General features: G+C 45.5%; 1 protein-coding gene across 2 annotated transcripts in view; it reads left to right on the forward strand.

Moving 5' to 3' along the window:
• Positions 1-18,525, forward strand: part of ilk (integrin-linked kinase) — a 77,952-nt gene that overhangs the window by 40,722 nt on the left and 18,705 nt on the right. For both annotated transcript variants that reach the window (XM_059963524.1, XM_059963523.1), the window contains exons 3-5: positions 5,384-5,549; positions 10,825-10,920; positions 14,429-14,525. In XM_059963524.1, coding sequence (XP_059819507.1) covers positions 5,384-5,549; positions 10,825-10,920; positions 14,429-14,525 — 359 coding nt within the window. The remainder of the gene's footprint in view (positions 1-5,383; positions 5,550-10,824; positions 10,921-14,428; positions 14,526-18,525) is intronic.

Genomic DNA, 18,525 nt, shown 5'->3' on the forward strand with positions numbered 1-18,525 from the left:
GTTGAGATACGATATGCTATGGAAAGCAGCCAGTGAAGGAGTGGAGATTTGAGGCTTTGACTCAAGAGATTCTGGCAGTTTTGGCAGTTGGACTGTGCAGTCAAGATTTGAATAGCTCAGACTCAGCAGAAAGCAGCTGATTGGGCAATTGAGGTCAGGTAACCAAGCAGTTTGAAACACTCAAACAAATAGATAGAGGGGTAGCTCAAGTGGCCTGTGGAAAGCGGCCAGTGAAGGAGTGGAGATTTGAGGCTTAGACTCGAGAGGCTGAGGACGAGCTTCACTCCAAGTGAGGTAAGGCCGGGTAAGTTCCTTTCAAAGGAGAAAGTTTCAAAAGTTGAAGCAAGTATTGGGAAGTTCATGGCAGCTGAGATCGGCCCCGTGGTTTGTTCACCCTGCAGCATGTGGGAAATCAGGGATACTTCCAGTGTCCCTGACGACTATGTGTGCAGGAAGTGTGTCCAATTGCAGCTTCTGGCAGACCGCATTGAGTGTCTGAAGCTGTGATTGGATTCATACTGGAGCATCCACGATGCTGAGAAAGTTGTGAGTTGGCCACACCGCAGGTAAAGGCTACACAGGCAGAAAGGGAAGGGGTGGCCACTAGACAGCGTAGCAGTAGGCAGGTAGTGCAGGAGTCCCCTGAGGTCATCTCCCTCCGAAACAGATGTACTGTTTTGGATACTGTTGGGGGAGATGTCTCATCAGGGGAAGGCAGCAGCAGCTGATTCCATTGCACCATGGGTGGCTCTGCGGCACAGGAGGGAAGGAAAAGGAGTGGGAGAGCTATGGTGATAGGGAACTCGATTGTAAGGGGAACAGATAGCCGTTTCTGCGGCCGCAAACGAGACTCCAGGATGGTATGTTGCCTCCCTGGTGCAAGGGTCAAGGATGTCTCTGAGCGGCTGCAGGACATTCTGGAATGGGAGGGTGAACAGCCAGTGGTCGTGGTGCACATAGGTACCAACGATATAGGTAAAAAACAGGATGAGGTCCTACAAGGTGAATTTAGGGAGTTGGGAGATAAACTAAAAAGTAGGACCACAAAGGTAATAATCTCTGGATTACTACCAGTGCCACGTGCTAGTCAGAGTAGAAATAGGAGGATATTTCAGATGAATACGTGGCTTGAAAAATGGTGCAAGGGGGAGGGATTCAAATTTCTGGGGCATTGGAACCAGTTCTGGGGGAGGTGGGATCGGTATAAACAGGACGGTCTGCACCTGGGCTGGACTGGAACCCATGTCTAAGGGGGAGTGTTTGCTACTGCTGTTCAGGAGGCTTTAAACTAATGTGGCAGGGGGATGGGAACAAGTGCAGAGAGACAGAGGGGTGTAAAATGAGGGTAGAAGCAAAATGTAGTAAGGTGAAAAGTAAAAGTGGCAGGCAGGCAAATCCAGGGCAAAAAGCAAAAAGGGCCACTTTTCAACATAATTGTATAAGGGCTAAGAGTGTTGTAAAAACAAGCCTGAAGGCTTTGTGTGTCAATGCGAGGAGCATTCGTAACAAGGTGGATGAATTGAATGTGCAGATGGTTATTAATGAATATGATATAGTTGGGATCACAGAGACATGGTTCCAGGGTGACCAAGGATGGGAGCTCAACATCCAGGGATATTCAATATTCAGGAGGGATAGACAGGAAAGAAAAGGAGGTGGGGTAGCATTGCTAGTTAGAGAGGAGATTAATGCAATAGAAAGGAAGGACATTAGCCTGGAGGATGTGGAATTGATATGGGTAGAGCTGCATAACACTAAGGGGCAGAAAACGCTGGTGGGAGTTGTGTACAGGCCACCTAACAGTAGTAGTGAGGTTGGGGATGGCATTAAACAGGAAATTAGAAATGCGTGCAAAAAAGGAACAGTAGTTATAATAGGTGACTTCAATCTACATATAGATTGGGTGAACCAAATTGGTAAGGGTGCAGAGGAAGAGGATTTCTTGGAATGTATGCAGGATGGTTTTCTGAACCAACATGTCGAGGAACCAACTGGAGAGCAGGCCATTCTAGATTGTGTATTGAGCAATGAGGAAGGGTTAGTTAGCAATCTTGTCGTGCGAGGTCCCTTGGGTAAGAGTGACCATAATATGGTGGAATTCTTCATTAAGATGGAGAGTGACATAGTTATTTCAGAAACAAAGGTTCTGAACTTAAAGAAGGGTAACTTTGAAGGTATGAGACGTGAATTAGCTAAGATAGACTGGCAAATGATACTTCAAGGGTTGACGGTGGATCTGCAATGGCAAGCATTTAAAGATCACATGGATGAACTACAACCATTGTTCATCCCAGTTTGGCAAAAGAATAAACCAGGGAAGGTAGTGCACACATGGCTGACAAGGGAAATTAGGGATAGTATCAAGTCCAATGAAGAAACATATAAACTAGCACAAAAAAAGCGGCACACCTGAGGACTGGGAGAAATTCAGAGACCAGCAGAGGAGGACTGAGGGCTTAATTATGAAAGGGAAAAAAGATTATGAGAGAAAGCTGTCAGGGAACATAAAAACTGACTGTAAAAGCTTTTATAGATATGTGAAAAGAAAAAGATTAGTCAAGACAAATGTAGGTCCTTTACAGTCAGAAACAGGTGAATTGATCATAGGGAACAAAGACATGGCAGAACAATTGAATAACTACTTTGGTTCTGTCTTCACTAAGAAGGACATAAATAATCTTCCGGAAATAATAAGGGACCGAGGGTCTAGTGAGATGGAGGAACTGAGGGAAATACATGTTAGCAGGGAAGTGGTGTTAGGTAAATTGAAGGGATTAAAGGCAGATAAATCCCCAGGGCCAAATGGTCTACATCCCAGAGTGCTTAAGGAAGTAGCCCAAGAAATAGTGGATGCATTAGTGATAATTTTTCAAACCTCCTTAGATTCTGGATTAGTTCCTGAGGATTGGAGGGTGGCTAATGTAACCCCACTTTTTAAAAAGGAGGGAGAGAGAAACCGGGGAATTATAGACCGGTTGGTCTGACATCGGTGGTGGGGAAATGCTAGAGTCGGTTATCAAAGATGTGATAACAGCACATTTGGAAAGAGGTGAAATCATCGGACAAAGTCAGCATGGATTTGTGAAAGGAAAATCATGTCTGACGAATCTTATAGAATTTTGTGAAGATGTAACTAGTAGAGTGGATAGGGGAGAGCCAGTGGATGTGGTATATTTAGATTTTCAAAAGGCTTTTGACAAGGTCCCACACAGGAGATTAGTGTGCAAACTTAAAGCACACGGTATTGGGGGTATGGTATTGATGTGGATAGAGAATTAGTTGGCAGACAGGAAGCAAAGAGTGGGAGTAAACAGGACCTTTTCAGAATGGCAGGCAGTGACTAGTGGGGTACCGCAAGGCTCAGTGCTGGGACCCCAGTTGTTTACATTATATATTAATGATTTAGATGAGGGAATTAAATGCAGCAGCTCCAAGTTTGCGGATGACACGAAGCTGGGTGGCGGTGTTAGCTGTGAGGAGGATGCTAAGAGGATGCAGGGTGACTTGGATAGGTTAGGTGAGTGGGCAAATTCATGGCAGATGCAATTTAATGTGGATAAATGTGAAGTTATCCACTTTGGTTGCAAGAACAGGAAAACATTATTATCTGAACGGTGGCCGATTAGGAAAAGGGGAGATGCAACGAGACCTGGGTGTCATTGTACACCAGTCATTGAAGGTGGGCATGCAGGTACAGCAGGGGGTGAAAAAGGCAAATGGTATGTTGGCATTCATAGCAAAAGGATTTGAGTACAGGAGCAGGGAGGTTCTACTGCAGTTGTACAAGGCCTTGGTGAGACCACATCTAGAACATTGTGTGCAGTTTTGGTCCCCTAATCTGAGGAAAGACATTCTTGCCATAGAGGGAGTACAGAGAAGGTTCCCCAGATTGATTCCTGGGATGGCAGGACTTTCATATGAAGAAAGACTGGATCGACTAGGCTTATACTCACTGGAATTTAGAAGATTGAGGGGGGATCTTATTGAAACGTATAAAATTCTAAAGGGATTGGACAGGCTGGATGCAGGAAGATTGTTTCCGATGTTGGGGAAGTCCAGAACGAGGGGTCACAGTTTAAGGATAAAAGGGAAGCCTTTTAGGACCGAGATGAGGAAAAACTTCTTCACACAGAGAGTGGTGAATCTGTGGAATTCTCTGCCACAGGAAACAGCTGAGGCCGGTTCACTGGCTATGTTTAAGAGGAAGTTAGGTATGGCCCTTGTGGCTAAAGGGATCGGGGGTATGGAGAGAAAGCAGGTACAGGGTTCTGAGTTGGATGATCAGCCATGATCATACTGAATGGTGGTGCAGGCTTGAAGGGCTGAAGGGCCTACTCCTGCACCTATTTTCTGTGTTTCTATGTTTTTTCCATAGATACTGCCTGGTGTGCTGAGTTCCTCCAGCAATTTTTGTGTGTTGCTGTGTTTGAAGTTGATGTCCCTTTTCCACAGAAACTATTAAATACTGAAAATTAGAGTGAACAGAGAGAGAATGTTTCCTATAGTAGGTGAATCTAGAACTAGAGGGCACAGCCTCAGCATAGAGGATGTCCATTTAGAACAGAGGTGAGGAGGAATTTCTTTAGCCCAGTGGTTCCCGACGTTTTTTATGCCATGGACCCTGACCATTAACCAAGTGGTTCATGGACCCCAGGTTAGGACCCCATGCTTTAGCCAGACGGTGATGAATCTGTGGAATTCATTGCTGCAGACGGCTGTGGAGACCAAGTCATTGGGTATATTTAAAGTCGAGGTTGATAGGTTCTTGATTAGTCAGTGTGTCAAAGGTTATGAGGAGAAGGCAGAAGAATGGGGTTGAGAGGGATAGTAAATCAGCCATGAAGGCAGAGTACACTCAATGGGCTGAATGGCCTAATTCTGCTCCTGTGTCTTACAGATACTCTTACTGGATGAATATTAAACACCCTGCCCTATGCATGTCATTCCACCAGAGAGTTCTGCAGCACCGTGCACTTTAAACACATCTCTCTGATCCACCTAGGCTCATCATAAATATGTCTGGCGTGTATCTGAGGGCCTGCGTATGTGTGTGCATACGTGTGTGTGAATGAATGAATGAGTGCATTCGTGCATGCGTGTGAATGAATGAGTGCATTTGTGTGTGTGATGGTGGATCAGTCTGCCTGGCACCTTTGAGCTGACTTGGTAGTATAAAGCTGTTACAGTGCCAGTGACCCTGGATCAGTGTCTGTAAGGAAGTTGTACGTTCTCCCTGTGGAATGCATGGGTTTCCTCCAGGTTCCCACATTCCAGAGATGGCGGGTTAGAGGTCACATGCGTGTAGTGGGGTGGTGTTGGCTCGTTGGGCTGAAAAGACGTGTTACTGTGAATAAGTAATAAATAAAGCCTTGTGATTTGGCAGGGATGACCATGGATTCAGCCCCCTACACTGGGCGTGTCGTGAAGGCCGATCCAACGTCGTTGACATGTTGATCATGCGAGGAGCTCGTATCAATGTAATGAACAGGGGCGATGACACCCCCTTGCACCTAGCTGCCAGTCACGGCCACCGTGATATCGTTCAGAAGGTAAGGGTCAGACACCGGGTCTCAGAGAACTGGTATGAGTCAGGGTCTCAAACAGAAGGTGTGAGCCAGGGTTTTGGGTGTTGGGCAAGTGTGAGAATAGGACCAATCAAGTGTGACAGTGGAAAAGTGTGTATTGAACTGGAGGAGATAGTGGAGGTACTTAATGAATGCTTTGCTCCAGTATTCGGTACAGAAAAGGACCTTGGCGATTGTAGGCATGACTACAGCAGACTGAAAAGCTTGAGCATATAGACATTAAGAAAGAGGAAGTGCTGGAGATTTTGGAAAATGGCAAGTTGGATAACTCACTGGGACTGTACAAGATATACCCCAGGCTACTGTGGGAGGCAAGGGAGGAGATTGCTGAGCCTCTGGCAATGATCTTTGCATCATCAATGGGGATGGGAGAGGTTCTGGAGGACTGGAGGATTGCAGAAGTTGTTCCATTATTCAAAAAAGGGACTAGAAATAGCCCAGGATATTATAGAACCATAGAACACTACAGCACAGTACAGGCCCTTCAGCCCTCCATGTTGTGCTGACCCATATAATCCCTAAAAAAAGTACTAAACCCACACTACCACATAACCCTCCATTTTTCTTTCATCCATGTGCCTGTCCAAGAGGCTCTTAAATACCCCTAATGTTTTAGCCTCCACCACCATCTCTGACAAGTCATTCTAGGCACTCACAACCCTCTGTGTAAAAAAATTTACCCCTGATGTCTCCCCTAAACTTTCCTCCCTTAATTTTGTACATATGCCCTCTGGTGTTTGCTATTTGTGCCCTGGGAAACAGGTACTGACTATTCACCCTATCTATGCCTCTCATAATCTTGTAGACCTCTATCAAGTCCCCTCTCATTCTTCTACGCTCCAAAGAGAAAAGTCCCAGCTCTGCTGACCTTGCTTCATATGACTTGTTCTCCAATCCAGGCAACATCCTGGTAAATCTCCTCTGCAGCCTCTCCATAGCTTCCACATCCTTCCTATAATGAGATGACCAGAACTGACCACAATACTCTAAGTGCGGTCTCACCAGAGATTTATAGTTACAACATGACCTCTCTACTCTTGAACTCAATCCCCTGTTAATGAAGCCCAGCATCCCATAGGCCTTCTTAACTACCCTATCAACCTGTGCAGCGACCTTGAGGGATGTATGGATTTGAACCCCAAGGTCCCTTTGTTCATCCACACTCTTAAGTAATTGACCATTAATCCTGTACTCAGTCTTCTGGTTTGTCCTTCCAAAATGCATCACCTCACACTTATCCAGATTGAACTCCACCTGCCATTTGATTATATAGTGAGTATTACTTCAGTGGTTGGTAAATTGTTGGAGAAGATCCTGAGAGGCAGGATTTATGAACATTTGGAGAGGATTAACATGATTAGGAATAGTCAGCATGGCCTTGTCAAAGGCAGGTCATGCCTTACTAACCTGATTGAATCTTTTAAGGCTGTGATGAAGGTAGAGCAGTTGATGTAGTATATATGGATTTCAGCAAGGCATTTGACAAGGTACCCCATGCAAGACTTATTGACAAATTAAGGAGGCATGGGATCCAAGGGGACATTGCTTTGTGGATCCAGAACTGGTTTGCCCACAGAAAGCAGTGAGTGGTTGGAGACAGGTCATATTCTGCATGGAGTTCGGTGACCAGTGGTGTGCCTCAGGGATCTGTTCTGGGACTCTTACTCTTCGTGAATTTTATAAATGACCTGGATGAGGAAGTGGAGGGATGGGTTAGTAAGTTTGCTGATGACACAAAGGTTGGAGGTGTTGTGGATAGTGTGGAGGGCTGTCAGAGGTTACAGTGGGACATTGATAGGATGCAAAACTGGGCTGAGAAGTGACAGATGGAGTTCAACCCAGATAAGTGTGAGGTGGTTCATTTTAGAAGGTCAAATATGATGGCAGAATATAGTATTAATGTTAAGTCTCTTGACAGTGTGAAAGATCAGAGGGATCTTGGGGTCTGAGTTCATTGGACGCTCAAAGCAGCTGCGCAGGTTGACTCTGTGGTTAAGAAGGCGTATGGTGTATTGGCCTTCATCAATCATGGAATTGAATTTTAGGAGCTGAGAGGTAATGTTGCAGCTATATAGGACCCTGGTCAGACCCCACTTGGAGTACTGTGCTCAGTTCTGGTTGCCTCACTACAGGAAGGATGTGGAAGCCATAGAAAAGGTGCAGAGGAGATTTACAAGGATGTTGCCTGGATTGCGGAATATGTCTTATGCGAATAGGTTGAGTGAACTTGGCCTTTTCTCCTTGGAGCAACAGAAGATGAGAGGTGACCTGTTAGAGGTGTATAAGACGATGAGAAGCATTGATCGTGTGGATAGTCGGAGGCTTTTTCCCAGGGTTGAAATGGTTGCCACAAGAACACACTGGTCTGAGGTGCTGGGGAGTAGGTATAGAGGAGATATCAGGGGTAAGTTTTCACTCAGAGGGTGGTGAGTTTGTGGAATGGGCTGTGGGCAATGGCGGTGGAGGGTCTTTTAAGAGACTTTTGGATAGGTACATGGAGGTTAGTAAAATAGAGGGCTATGGGTAAGCCTAGTAATTTCTAGGGTAGGGACGTGTTCAGCACAACCTTGTGGGCTGAAGGGCCTGTATTGTGCTGTAGGTTTTCTATATTTCTAACTGGTTTGCAACTGTGTGGTGTCTTGACCTGTCTGGTGCTCTGGGCCTGTACTCTCAGGAGTTTAGTAGAATGAGGGGGAAAAAGTCTATCAAATATTGAAAGGCTTAGCTGGAGTGGATGTGTTGAGAACTTTTCTATAGTGGTGGAGTCTAGGACCAGATTACAAGAACATACATTTAGAACAGAGATGAGGAGGAATTTCTTCAGTAAGAAGGTGGTGAATCTGAAATTGATTGCCACCGATGGCTGTGGAGGTCAAGTAGTTGGATATATTTAAAGTGGAGGATGATAAGTTCTTGATTAGTCAAGGTGTCAAATGTTATGGGGAGAAAGCAGGAGAATGGGGTTGAGAGGGATAATAAATCAAACATGATAGAATGGTGGAGCAGACACAGTGGGCTGAATGGCCTAATTGTGCTCCTGTGTCCTATTGTCTTCTGGTCTTGATGAGGACACGCCAGGAGTGTGTGCACAGACCAGTCCCCCTGCCTGAGAAAGGAGAGAGCAGACAGTTACTTAAGTTGTGGGTTTAAAACAAACCATGAGCAGTCTGAGAGTGCGTTCTCTCATTCAGAATTCAATTCCGGCATCACCTGAAAGGAGTCTCCCTGTGGAATGTGTGAGCTTCCTCTGGACGTTCCAATTTCCTCCCACAGCCCAAAGACAGATTGGCTAGGAGGTTAATGATCATTAGATTAGATTAGATTCAACTTTATTGTCATTGTGCCGAGTACAGATACAAAGTCAATGAAATGCAATTAGCATCTAACCAGAAGTGCAAAAGAATAGTATTATTTACACAATAACTGCAAATAAAAAGTAAGTGCTACAGCATACAAAAATAAAAGTCCAATATGGGTACAGTGCTGCTTAGCGCTGTGATGTCAGGTTCAGCAGGGTCACAGCCTCAGGGAAGAAGCTCTTCCTGTGCCTGCTGGTGCGGGAGCGGAGGCTCCTGTAGTGCCTACCGGATGGGAGGAGAGTAAAAAGTCCATGGTTAGGGTGAGATGCATCCTTGATAATGCTTTTCACCCTGCCCAGGCAGAGTTTATGGTAGATGTTCTCAATGGTGGGCAATTGGGTGCCTATGATCCTCTGGGCAGTTTTCACCACCCACTGGAGTGCTTTGCGGTCCGATATGGGACAATTGCCATACTACACTGAGATGTAGTTGGTGAATGTGCTCTCACTGGTACAGCGGTAAAAGTCCGTCAGCATCCTGGGACAGAGGTGAGCTTTCTTGATGCTCCGCAGGAAATAAAGGCGCTGTTGTGCCTTTTTGATCAGGATGGAGGAGTTCAGGGACCAGGTGAGATCCTCGGAAATGTAGACACCAGGAAATTTGAAGTTTGATACATGCTCCACTACAGCTTCGTTGATGTTGATGGGGATGTGAGTGTGGCTCCTAGCATGCCTGAAGTCCACAACGATCTCCTTGGTCTTCTGGGTGTTAAGGGCCAGGTTTTTATTGGCACACCATGTGGCCAGGTGCTGGACCTTGTCCCTGTAGGGTTGTCTTACGATTAAGCTGCGGTTAGATCGGTGGGTTCCTGGACAGTGTAGCTTGTTGGACGAGAAGGGCCTAACCTGCACTGTATCTCTAAATAAGTAAAATATAATTAAAATAACCCTGGCAGGGGTGGGGTGAATCTCTGGGGTTTCCCACGACGGATGACATGGAGAATGAGGCTTTGAGTTTATTTGGACCAAGGTAATGGATTTGTGGATATTGAGGGTGGACGGGTGTGCATGTCGTACAGCAAGGTCAGCCTGGGCCGACTGCCACTCTTGCGGGGTTCCGTTCATATTTGGGTGTCCTTGAGAGCAAACATGTTCTCTGTGGGTATAATGGGTCATTTCCAGGAATTGTGTGTCCCCAGGGAATTCATTGTTTTTTTCAAGAGCAGTAATCATATTTTAACTTGTAAGTGTTCACACTCTTGTAAATCCCTGATTTTGTGTTTGTGAATAAATTGCAGTTTTGTTAAAGAAAGGCAAAGATCCACCCGATTACTCCCGCTCCCTGTTCACAGTGTCAGCTCCAGGCTGCAGGAATGTTGGACGGAAGTTTGTGTGTGTGTGATGTGGGCAGGCTGACGAAACAAGCCGCTGGTGACGAACGTACAACTGACGTTGGGCGTGCCACAGACATCAGGCATGCGACTGACGTTGGGCGTGCCACAGACATCGGGCATGCGACTGACGTTGGGCGTGCCACAGACATCAGGCATGCGACTGACGTTGGGCGTGCCACAGACATCAGGCATGCGACTGACGTTGGGCGTGCCACAGACATCGGGCATGCGACTGACGTTGGGCGTGCTGCAGACATCGGGCATGCATTTGACGTTGGGCGTGCTGCAGACATTGCGAGTGCAACTGACACTGGGTGTGCTGCAGACATCGGGCATGCGACTGACGTTGGACATGTTGCAGACATCGTGCATGTGACTGACATTTAATGTGCTACAGACTTGTGTTGGATGCATGGCTGACGATGAGTGGGTGGCATTGCTGGGGACAGACCATATTGTTCTCAGTGTCTTCCCTCTCCTGGGTCAGAGTATCGAGAGCTTAGCACAAATCTACCGTGTTTCTCACCGTGTGTGTTTGTGTTCACAGCTGATCCAGTGTAAAGCAGATGTGTGTGCCGTGAATGAACACGGGAACACACCATTGCACTATGCCTGCTTCTGGGGCCATGACGAAGTGGCAGAGGTGAGAGACGGTTCTGCTCGTTATGTTCCCCACCCCATACCTTCCTTAACACCACTCTCCGCCCCATTCCTCCCTCCCCGCTGCTGGCTGTCCTCTGAGTGGAGACATCTCAGACCAACTGGCACAGTAATACAGTCCTACAGCAAGGAAACGGTCCCTGCAGCACATCTTGTCTGTGCCGAAATATTATCCAATCAACCTGCACCCAGTCCATAGCCTTCCTTGTACTTATCCAAACTTCTCTTAAATGCTGAAATTGAACCCACACCCACCTCTTCCACTGGCAGTTCATATCATCGCCCTCATGTTCCCCTTAAACATTTCACATTTCACCTTTCACCCTTGACCTCTAGTTCTAGTCTCGCCGAACAGTGGGAAAAAACCTGCTTTCGTTTACCATTTGATGCCCCTCATAATTCTGTTTTAGTGGGTTAGGGTTAATTTGGGACAACTCTTAAAGAATAAAAACTAATTGAGAAAATAGTCAGGATTCCCTCTGTTTACTTGGGACACTATGCCACTTGACTGGGGCAGGAGACTGTTACTGAATAGTTTCTAACTTGCATCATTCACCTGCGCTTGTGTGGCCATTAGATACTATGGTTTGCTTGGAGGCAAATGGTTTTTAAATAGTGTCAGTTTCATGTATTTGTGTTCAAAAATCTGATTTTTGTCACTGATATTTAGTAAGAAAAAAGCAGTAAGGCAATTCAAGCACAAACAAGAGAAAATCTGCAGATGCTGGAAATCCAAGCAACACACAAAATGCTGGAGGAACGCAGCAGGCCAGGCAGCGTCTATAGAAAAAAGTACAGTCGACATTTCAGGCCAAGACCCTTCAGCAGGACTGAGGAGGCTTTTGCCGAGGAGTAGATTTAAAAGGTGGGGGGAGGGGAGAGAAGCACAAGGTGATGGGTGAAACCTGAAGGGGGAGAGATGCAGTAAAGAGCTTGGAAGTTGATTAGTGAAAGAGATACTAGGCTGGAGAAGGGAGAGTCTGACTGGAGAAACATAGAAAACCTACAGCACAATATAGGCCCTTCACCCCACAATGCTGTGCCAGACATGTACTTGCTTTGGAAATTACCTAGGGTTAACCACCAGTGAGATACGATCTCTCAGACATACCAAACTCTCCCAGCATAGAGGTTGGCAGCAGTTTTGAAGCCCTGCTGAACTTACAAGAAGAGGTCGAACCAGAAGAACTTTGGAACGCAACAAGAGATGCATTGACAAGAGCAGCAGAGAAACACATTCCAAAGTGGCGCAAGCACAAAGGCACAGAATGGATCACAAACGAAACACTGTATGCATTAGAAAAGAAGAGATTGGTGAAAGGTCAGAAAGGAACAAGTAAGGAATACAGGGAGCTGAAGCGTGAAGTACAACAACAATGCAGGCTTGACAAAGAGGCATACCTACAACGCATCAGCTCCAACATGGAAAATGAGGCCGACAAAGACCACAGCAAGATACTTGATGCTGCAGTAAAAGAACTTAACAGCACCCTCACACCAAGAGTTGGTGCAATCAAAAATGACAAAGGAAAAATTCTGGCAGAAGATGCAGATGTGAGGGAAAGGAGGGAAATGTGAGTACATCAAGAAACTCTATGAAGATCACGAGAATGAAAACAGTGACAAAGCCATTGACTGGACAACACTAGAACATGAACCTGAGCCACTCCTGTCAGAAGTAGAAAGAGCAAATGAGGAGATTAAAAAGAGTAAAGCACCTGGTCCAGACAACATACTACTACTGAACTACTGAAAGCAACAGGCTCCTCAATGGCCCACATCTTGCCCCGCAATTTCTATGCCATCTGGAAGACTGGCAAATGGCCAACAGACTGGTGCAAATCTGTCTACATTCCAATTCCCAAGAAAGGGGACCTCCTGCAGTGCAGTAATTACAGAACAATCGTATAGATATCACACACCAGCAAGGTTCTACCCATGATCATCTCGGAGAGACTAAAGAACTACGTAGATAGAGAAATTGCACTCGAACAGGCTGGCTTCAGGAATGGCCGAGGCACCAGGGACCAGCTCTTCAACATGCACCTAATAATGGAGAAAACGAGAGAGGTCAATACCCCCCTGTACATCTGCTTCACAGACTACTCAAAGGCATTTGGCTGTGTCCAATGCTCCAAAACTGTGGACGACAATGATTCAGCTGGGCGTGGCACCACACCTAGTGGTTCCTCTAGAAACACTGTACGCTGTGCAATCCTCCAGCCTTCGGACCACATCTGATGAGACTGAATCATTCTGCAGTGGGAGAGGAGTCTGCCAAGGCTGCATCCTTTCTCCACCCCTTTCTAACATCTACACTGAGATGATCATGAGACTGGCAATTCCAGACAACACTGGCATTGAAATAGGAGGAAGAACCATCGGTAACTTGAGATGCGCCGATGACACAGCCCTGCTAGCCACAACAGAAGACCTACAAGCACTACTCAACAATGCTGCAAAAGTCTCTGCTGAACTTGGATTGCTGATAAATGGCAAAAAGACCAAAGTTATGGTGATAAGCAAAACTGCAATTCAAGCTGACATCTACTTGGAAACGAACAGGATTGAACAAGTGTCCTCCTTTATATACCTTGGTGCAGAACTAAATAACACAAACGAATGCAGCAAGGAAATAAGGCGAAGGCTAACAATGGCACGTACAAGCACTACCAAACTCTGGAACATCTGGAAAGATATCCTTCTACCCCTGCTGTGGACACTTTCTGGAGATCCAAGATCCGTATGCTCCATGGCCGCTGGACTAAGTGGGTAAAAGTAGGAGGGGACTATGTTGAAAGATAAATGTGCTGGGTTTTCTAAAATTGCCTCCTTCTGCCTTAGGCCACAAATTTATCAATCACCCCTCGTATGACCCCAGCAGACTGACAGGTGAAGTGTCACCTCACCTGGAAGTGCTGTTTAGGGCCCTGAATGGTAGTGAGGGAGAAGGTGTAGGGGCAGGTGTGGCATTCTGGTGCTGCTGGGGTGGCCTCCTGTATATTGGTGACATCCGATGTAGATCAGGAGACTGCTTTGCCAAGCACTGACAGATAATGCCTCTCCCATCTTCTTCACCATTGCCCTTCCCCTTTTCCCTCTCTCACCTTATCTCCTTGCCTGTCCATCACCTCCCTCTGGTGAATTTAATTTAAATATATAATTTGTTACTCAGTTAAATGGCAGTTGGTCTTCATTATTCACTTTTAACTGTTTCCATGAAACTTCTGCTAATTGGGGCAGCTGCTTATTTGGACCAAGTGTACTGATCCCATGTGTTCCAATTAACTGTAATCCACAGTAACTCTTATCAAGACACTCTGTACACCCCATTCTCCTACATTCCAGGGAATAAAGTCCTTTTCAACCTTCGCTGAGAACTGGTCCCTGGAAAATGAGTTTTGACTGGGATAAAAAGACTGGCGTGACATGTGAGCCAGTGACACTGTTGTGACCATAGCACCACTCATTATGAATGTTCTCTTTGTCAGGACCTGGTGAGCAATGGGGCTCTCGTCAGCATCTGCAGTAAGTATGGAGAGACGCCCCTGGACAAGGGGAAGGCACATCTGCGTGAGCTGCTGAAGGGTATGTGCATGCTGGTCGCAACAACTCACAGCCTATGTTTCTCCTATAACACGTGTTTTCTTTCATGTATGTATTCTGGACACCTGTATCACTCAGCGTGCATGCCTTTGCATTGCCTCCACAGCTGCCTGTAACAAAAAATTCAGCAGATTCACCACTATCTGGCGAAAGAAATTCCTCCTCTTCTCTGTCCTAAAAGAACACACATCTATTCTGAGGCTGTGTCTTCCATCTTAGACTCTCCCACCAAAGGAAGCACCTTCTCCACATCTACTCTATCAAGGCCTTTCACCATTCGATAGTTGGTGGGAGTTGTGTACAGGCCACCTAACAGTAGTAGTGAGGTTGGGGATGGCATTAAACAGGAAATTAGAAATGCGTGCAAAAAAGGAACAGTAGTTATAATAGGTGACTTCAATCTACATATAGATTGGGTGAACCAAATTGGTAAGGGTGCAGAGGAAGAGGATTTCTTGGAATGTATGCAGGATGGTTTTCTGAACCAACATGTCGAGGAACCAACTGGAGAGCAGGCCATTCTAGATTGTGTATTGAGCAATGAGGAAGGGTTAGTTAGCAATCTTGTCGTGCGAGGTCCCTTGGGTAAGAGTGACCATAATATGGTGGAATTCTTCATTAAGATGGAGAGTGACATAGTTATTTCAGAAACAAAGGTTCTGAACTTAAAGAAGGGTAACTTTGAAGGTATGAGACGTGAATTAGCTAAGATAGACTGGCAAATGATACTTCAAGGGTTGACGGTGGATCTGCAATGGCAAGCATTTAAAGATCACATGGATGAACTACAACCATTGTTCATCCCAGTTTGGCAAAAGAATAAACCAGGGAAGGTAGTGCACACATGGCTGACAAGGGAAATTAGGGATAGTATCAAGTCCAATGAAGAAACATATAAACTAGCACAAAAAAAGCGGCACACCTGAGGACTGGGAGAAATTCAGAGACCAGCAGAGGAGGACTGAGGGCTTAATTATGAAAGGGAAAAAAGATTATGAGAGAAAGCTGTCAGGGAACATAAAAACTGACTGTAAAAGCTTTTATAGATATGTGAAAAGAAAAAGATTAGTCAAGACAAATGTAGGTCCTTTACAGTCAGAAACAGGTGAATTGATCATAGGGAACAAAGACATGGCAGAACAATTGAATAACTACTTTGGTTCTGTCTTCACTAAGAAGGACATAAATAATCTTCCGGAAATAATAAGGGACCGAGGGTCTAGTGAGATGGAGGAACTGAGGGAAATACATGTTAGCAGGGAAGTGGTGTTAGGTAAATTGAAGGGATTAAAGGCAGATAAATCTCCAGGGCCAGATGGTCTGCATCCCAGAGTGCTTAAGGAAGTAGCCCAAGAAATAGTGGATGCATTAGTGATAATTTTTCAAAACTCTTTAGATTCTGGATTAGTTCCTGAGGATTGGAGGGTGGCTAATGTAACCCCACTTTTTAAAAAAGGAGGGAGAGAGAAACCAGGGAATTATAGACCGGTTGGTCTGACATCGGTGGTGGGGAAATGCTAGAGTCGGTTATTAAAGATGTGATAACAGCACATTTGGAAAGAGGTGAAATCATCGGACAAAGTCAGCATGGATTTGTGAAAGGAAAATCATGTCTGACGAATCTTATAGAATTTTTTGAAGATGTAACTAGTAGAGTGGATAGGGGAGAGCCAGTGGATGTGGTATATTTAGATTTTCAAAAGGCTTTTGACAAGGTCCCACACAGGAGATTAGTGTGCAAACTTAAAGCACATGGTATTGGGGGTATGGTATTGATGTGGATAGAGAATTAGTTGGCAGACAGGAAGCAAAGAGTGGGAGTAAACAGGACCTTTTCAGAATGGCAGGCAGTGACTAGTGGGGTACCGCAAGGCTCAGTGCTGGGACCCCAGTTGTTTACAATATATATTAATGATTGAGACGAGGGAATTAAATGCAGCATCTCCAAGTTTGCGGATGACACGAAGCTGGGCGGCGGTGTTAGCTGTGAGGAGGTTGCTAAGAGGATGCAGGGTGACTTGGATAGGTTAGGTGAGTGGGCAAATTCATGGCAGATGCAATTTAATGTGGATAAACGTGAGGTTATCCACTTTGGTTGCAAGAACAGGAAAACAGATTATTATCTGAATGGTGGCCGATTAGGAAAAGGGGAGATGCAACGAGACCTGGGTGTCATTGTACACCAGTCATTGAAGGTGGGCATGCAGGTACGGCAGGCAGTGAAAAAGGCAAATGGTATGTTGGCATTCATAGCAAAAGGATTTGAGTACAGGAGCAGGGAGGTTCGACTGCAGTTGTACAAGGCCTTGGTGAGACCGCACCTAGAATATTGTGTGCAGTTTTGGTCCCCTAATCTGAGGAAAGACATTCTTGCCATAGAGGGAGTACAGAGAAGGTTCACCAGATTGATTCCTGGGATGGCAGGACTTTCATATGAAGAAAGACTGGATCGACTAGGCTTATACTCACTGGAATTTAGAAGATTGAGGGGGGATCTTATTGAAACGTATAAAATTCTAAAGGGATTGGACAGGCTAGATGCAGGAAGATTGTTTCCGATGTTGGGGAAGTCCAGAACGAGGGGCCATAGTTTAAGGATAAAAGGGAAGCCTTTTAGGACCAAGATGAGGAAAAACTTCTTCACACAGAGTGGTGAATCTGTGGAACTCTCTGCCGCAGGAAACAGTTGAGGCCAGTTCATTGGCTATATTTAAGAGGAAGTTAGGTATGGCCCTTGTGGCTAAAGGGATCAGGGGGTATGGAGAGAAAGCAGGTACAGGGTTCTGAGTTGGATGATCAGCCATGATCATACTGAATGGCGGTGCAGGCTTGAAGGGCCAAATGGCCTACTCCTGCACCTATTTTCTATGTTTCTATGATTGGTTTTAATCATTTCACCCCTCATCAATCCAAATTCCAGCAAATACAGGCCCAGAGCCATGAAACACTCTTCATATGACAAGTCATACAATCCTGGAATCATTTTCGTTAACCTCCTTTGAACCCTCTCCAGTTTCAGCACATCCTTTCTAAGGAGCCCAAAACTGCTCACCAGTGCTTTATAAAGTCTCCACATTATATCCGTGCTTTTATATTCTCGTCCATAAGACATATGAGCAAAATTAGGCAATTTGGCTTATTTAGTCTGCTCTACCATTCCATTGTGGCTGATCCCAGACCCCACTCAACCCCATACACCTGTCTTCTTGCCATAACCTTTGATGCCCTGACCAATCAGAAAATTGTCAATTTTCACTTAAGTATACTCGTAGTGTTGGTCTCCACAGCAGTCTGTGGCAGAGCATTCCACAGATTTACTACTCTCTGGCTAAAAGAATTCTTCCTAACTTCTGTTCTAAAGGGTTGCTCCTCAATTTTGAGGCTGTGCCCTCGAGTTCTGGATACACCCACCATAGGAAACATCCTCTTCACATCCACCTTATCTAGTCCTTTCAACATTCAGTAGATTTAATTGAAATCCTCTAGCATTCTTCTAAATTCCAGTGAGTACAGGCCAAAAGCTGCCAAGTGCTCCTCATATGTAAACCTCTTTATTCCCAGAATCATCCTCGTGAACCTCCTCTGGACTCTCTCCAATGACAACACATCCTTTTTGAGAAGAAGAAGAAGAAGAATGGCCCTTAACTCAGCAGTGGAGTTATTGGGGCACCGTCATGACGGTGTTTCCGTAGCGAGCTATTCTTGTTTTTACGAGGCTGAGTTGCCAGCTCGACGCTCAACCTGACATGGATTCGAACTCAGGAACCTTCGCCCCGGAGTCCAGCACTGATATTATTGCGCCACCAAGTGGGATCGTCCTTTTTGAGATATGGGATTCAAAACTGTTGACAATACTCCCAAGTGTGGCCTGACTAGTGTCTTAAAAAGGCTCAGCATTATCTCCTTGCTTTTATATTCTATTTCCCTTGAAATAAATGCAAACATTGTATTTGCCTTCTTTACGACAGACACAGCCTGTAAA

This window comes from Hypanus sabinus, chromosome 3 (genome assembly GCF_030144855.1).
Source record: "Hypanus sabinus isolate sHypSab1 chromosome 3, sHypSab1.hap1, whole genome shotgun sequence".
In the NCBI taxonomy this organism is placed as follows: domain Eukaryota; kingdom Metazoa; phylum Chordata; class Chondrichthyes; order Myliobatiformes; family Dasyatidae; genus Hypanus; species Hypanus sabinus.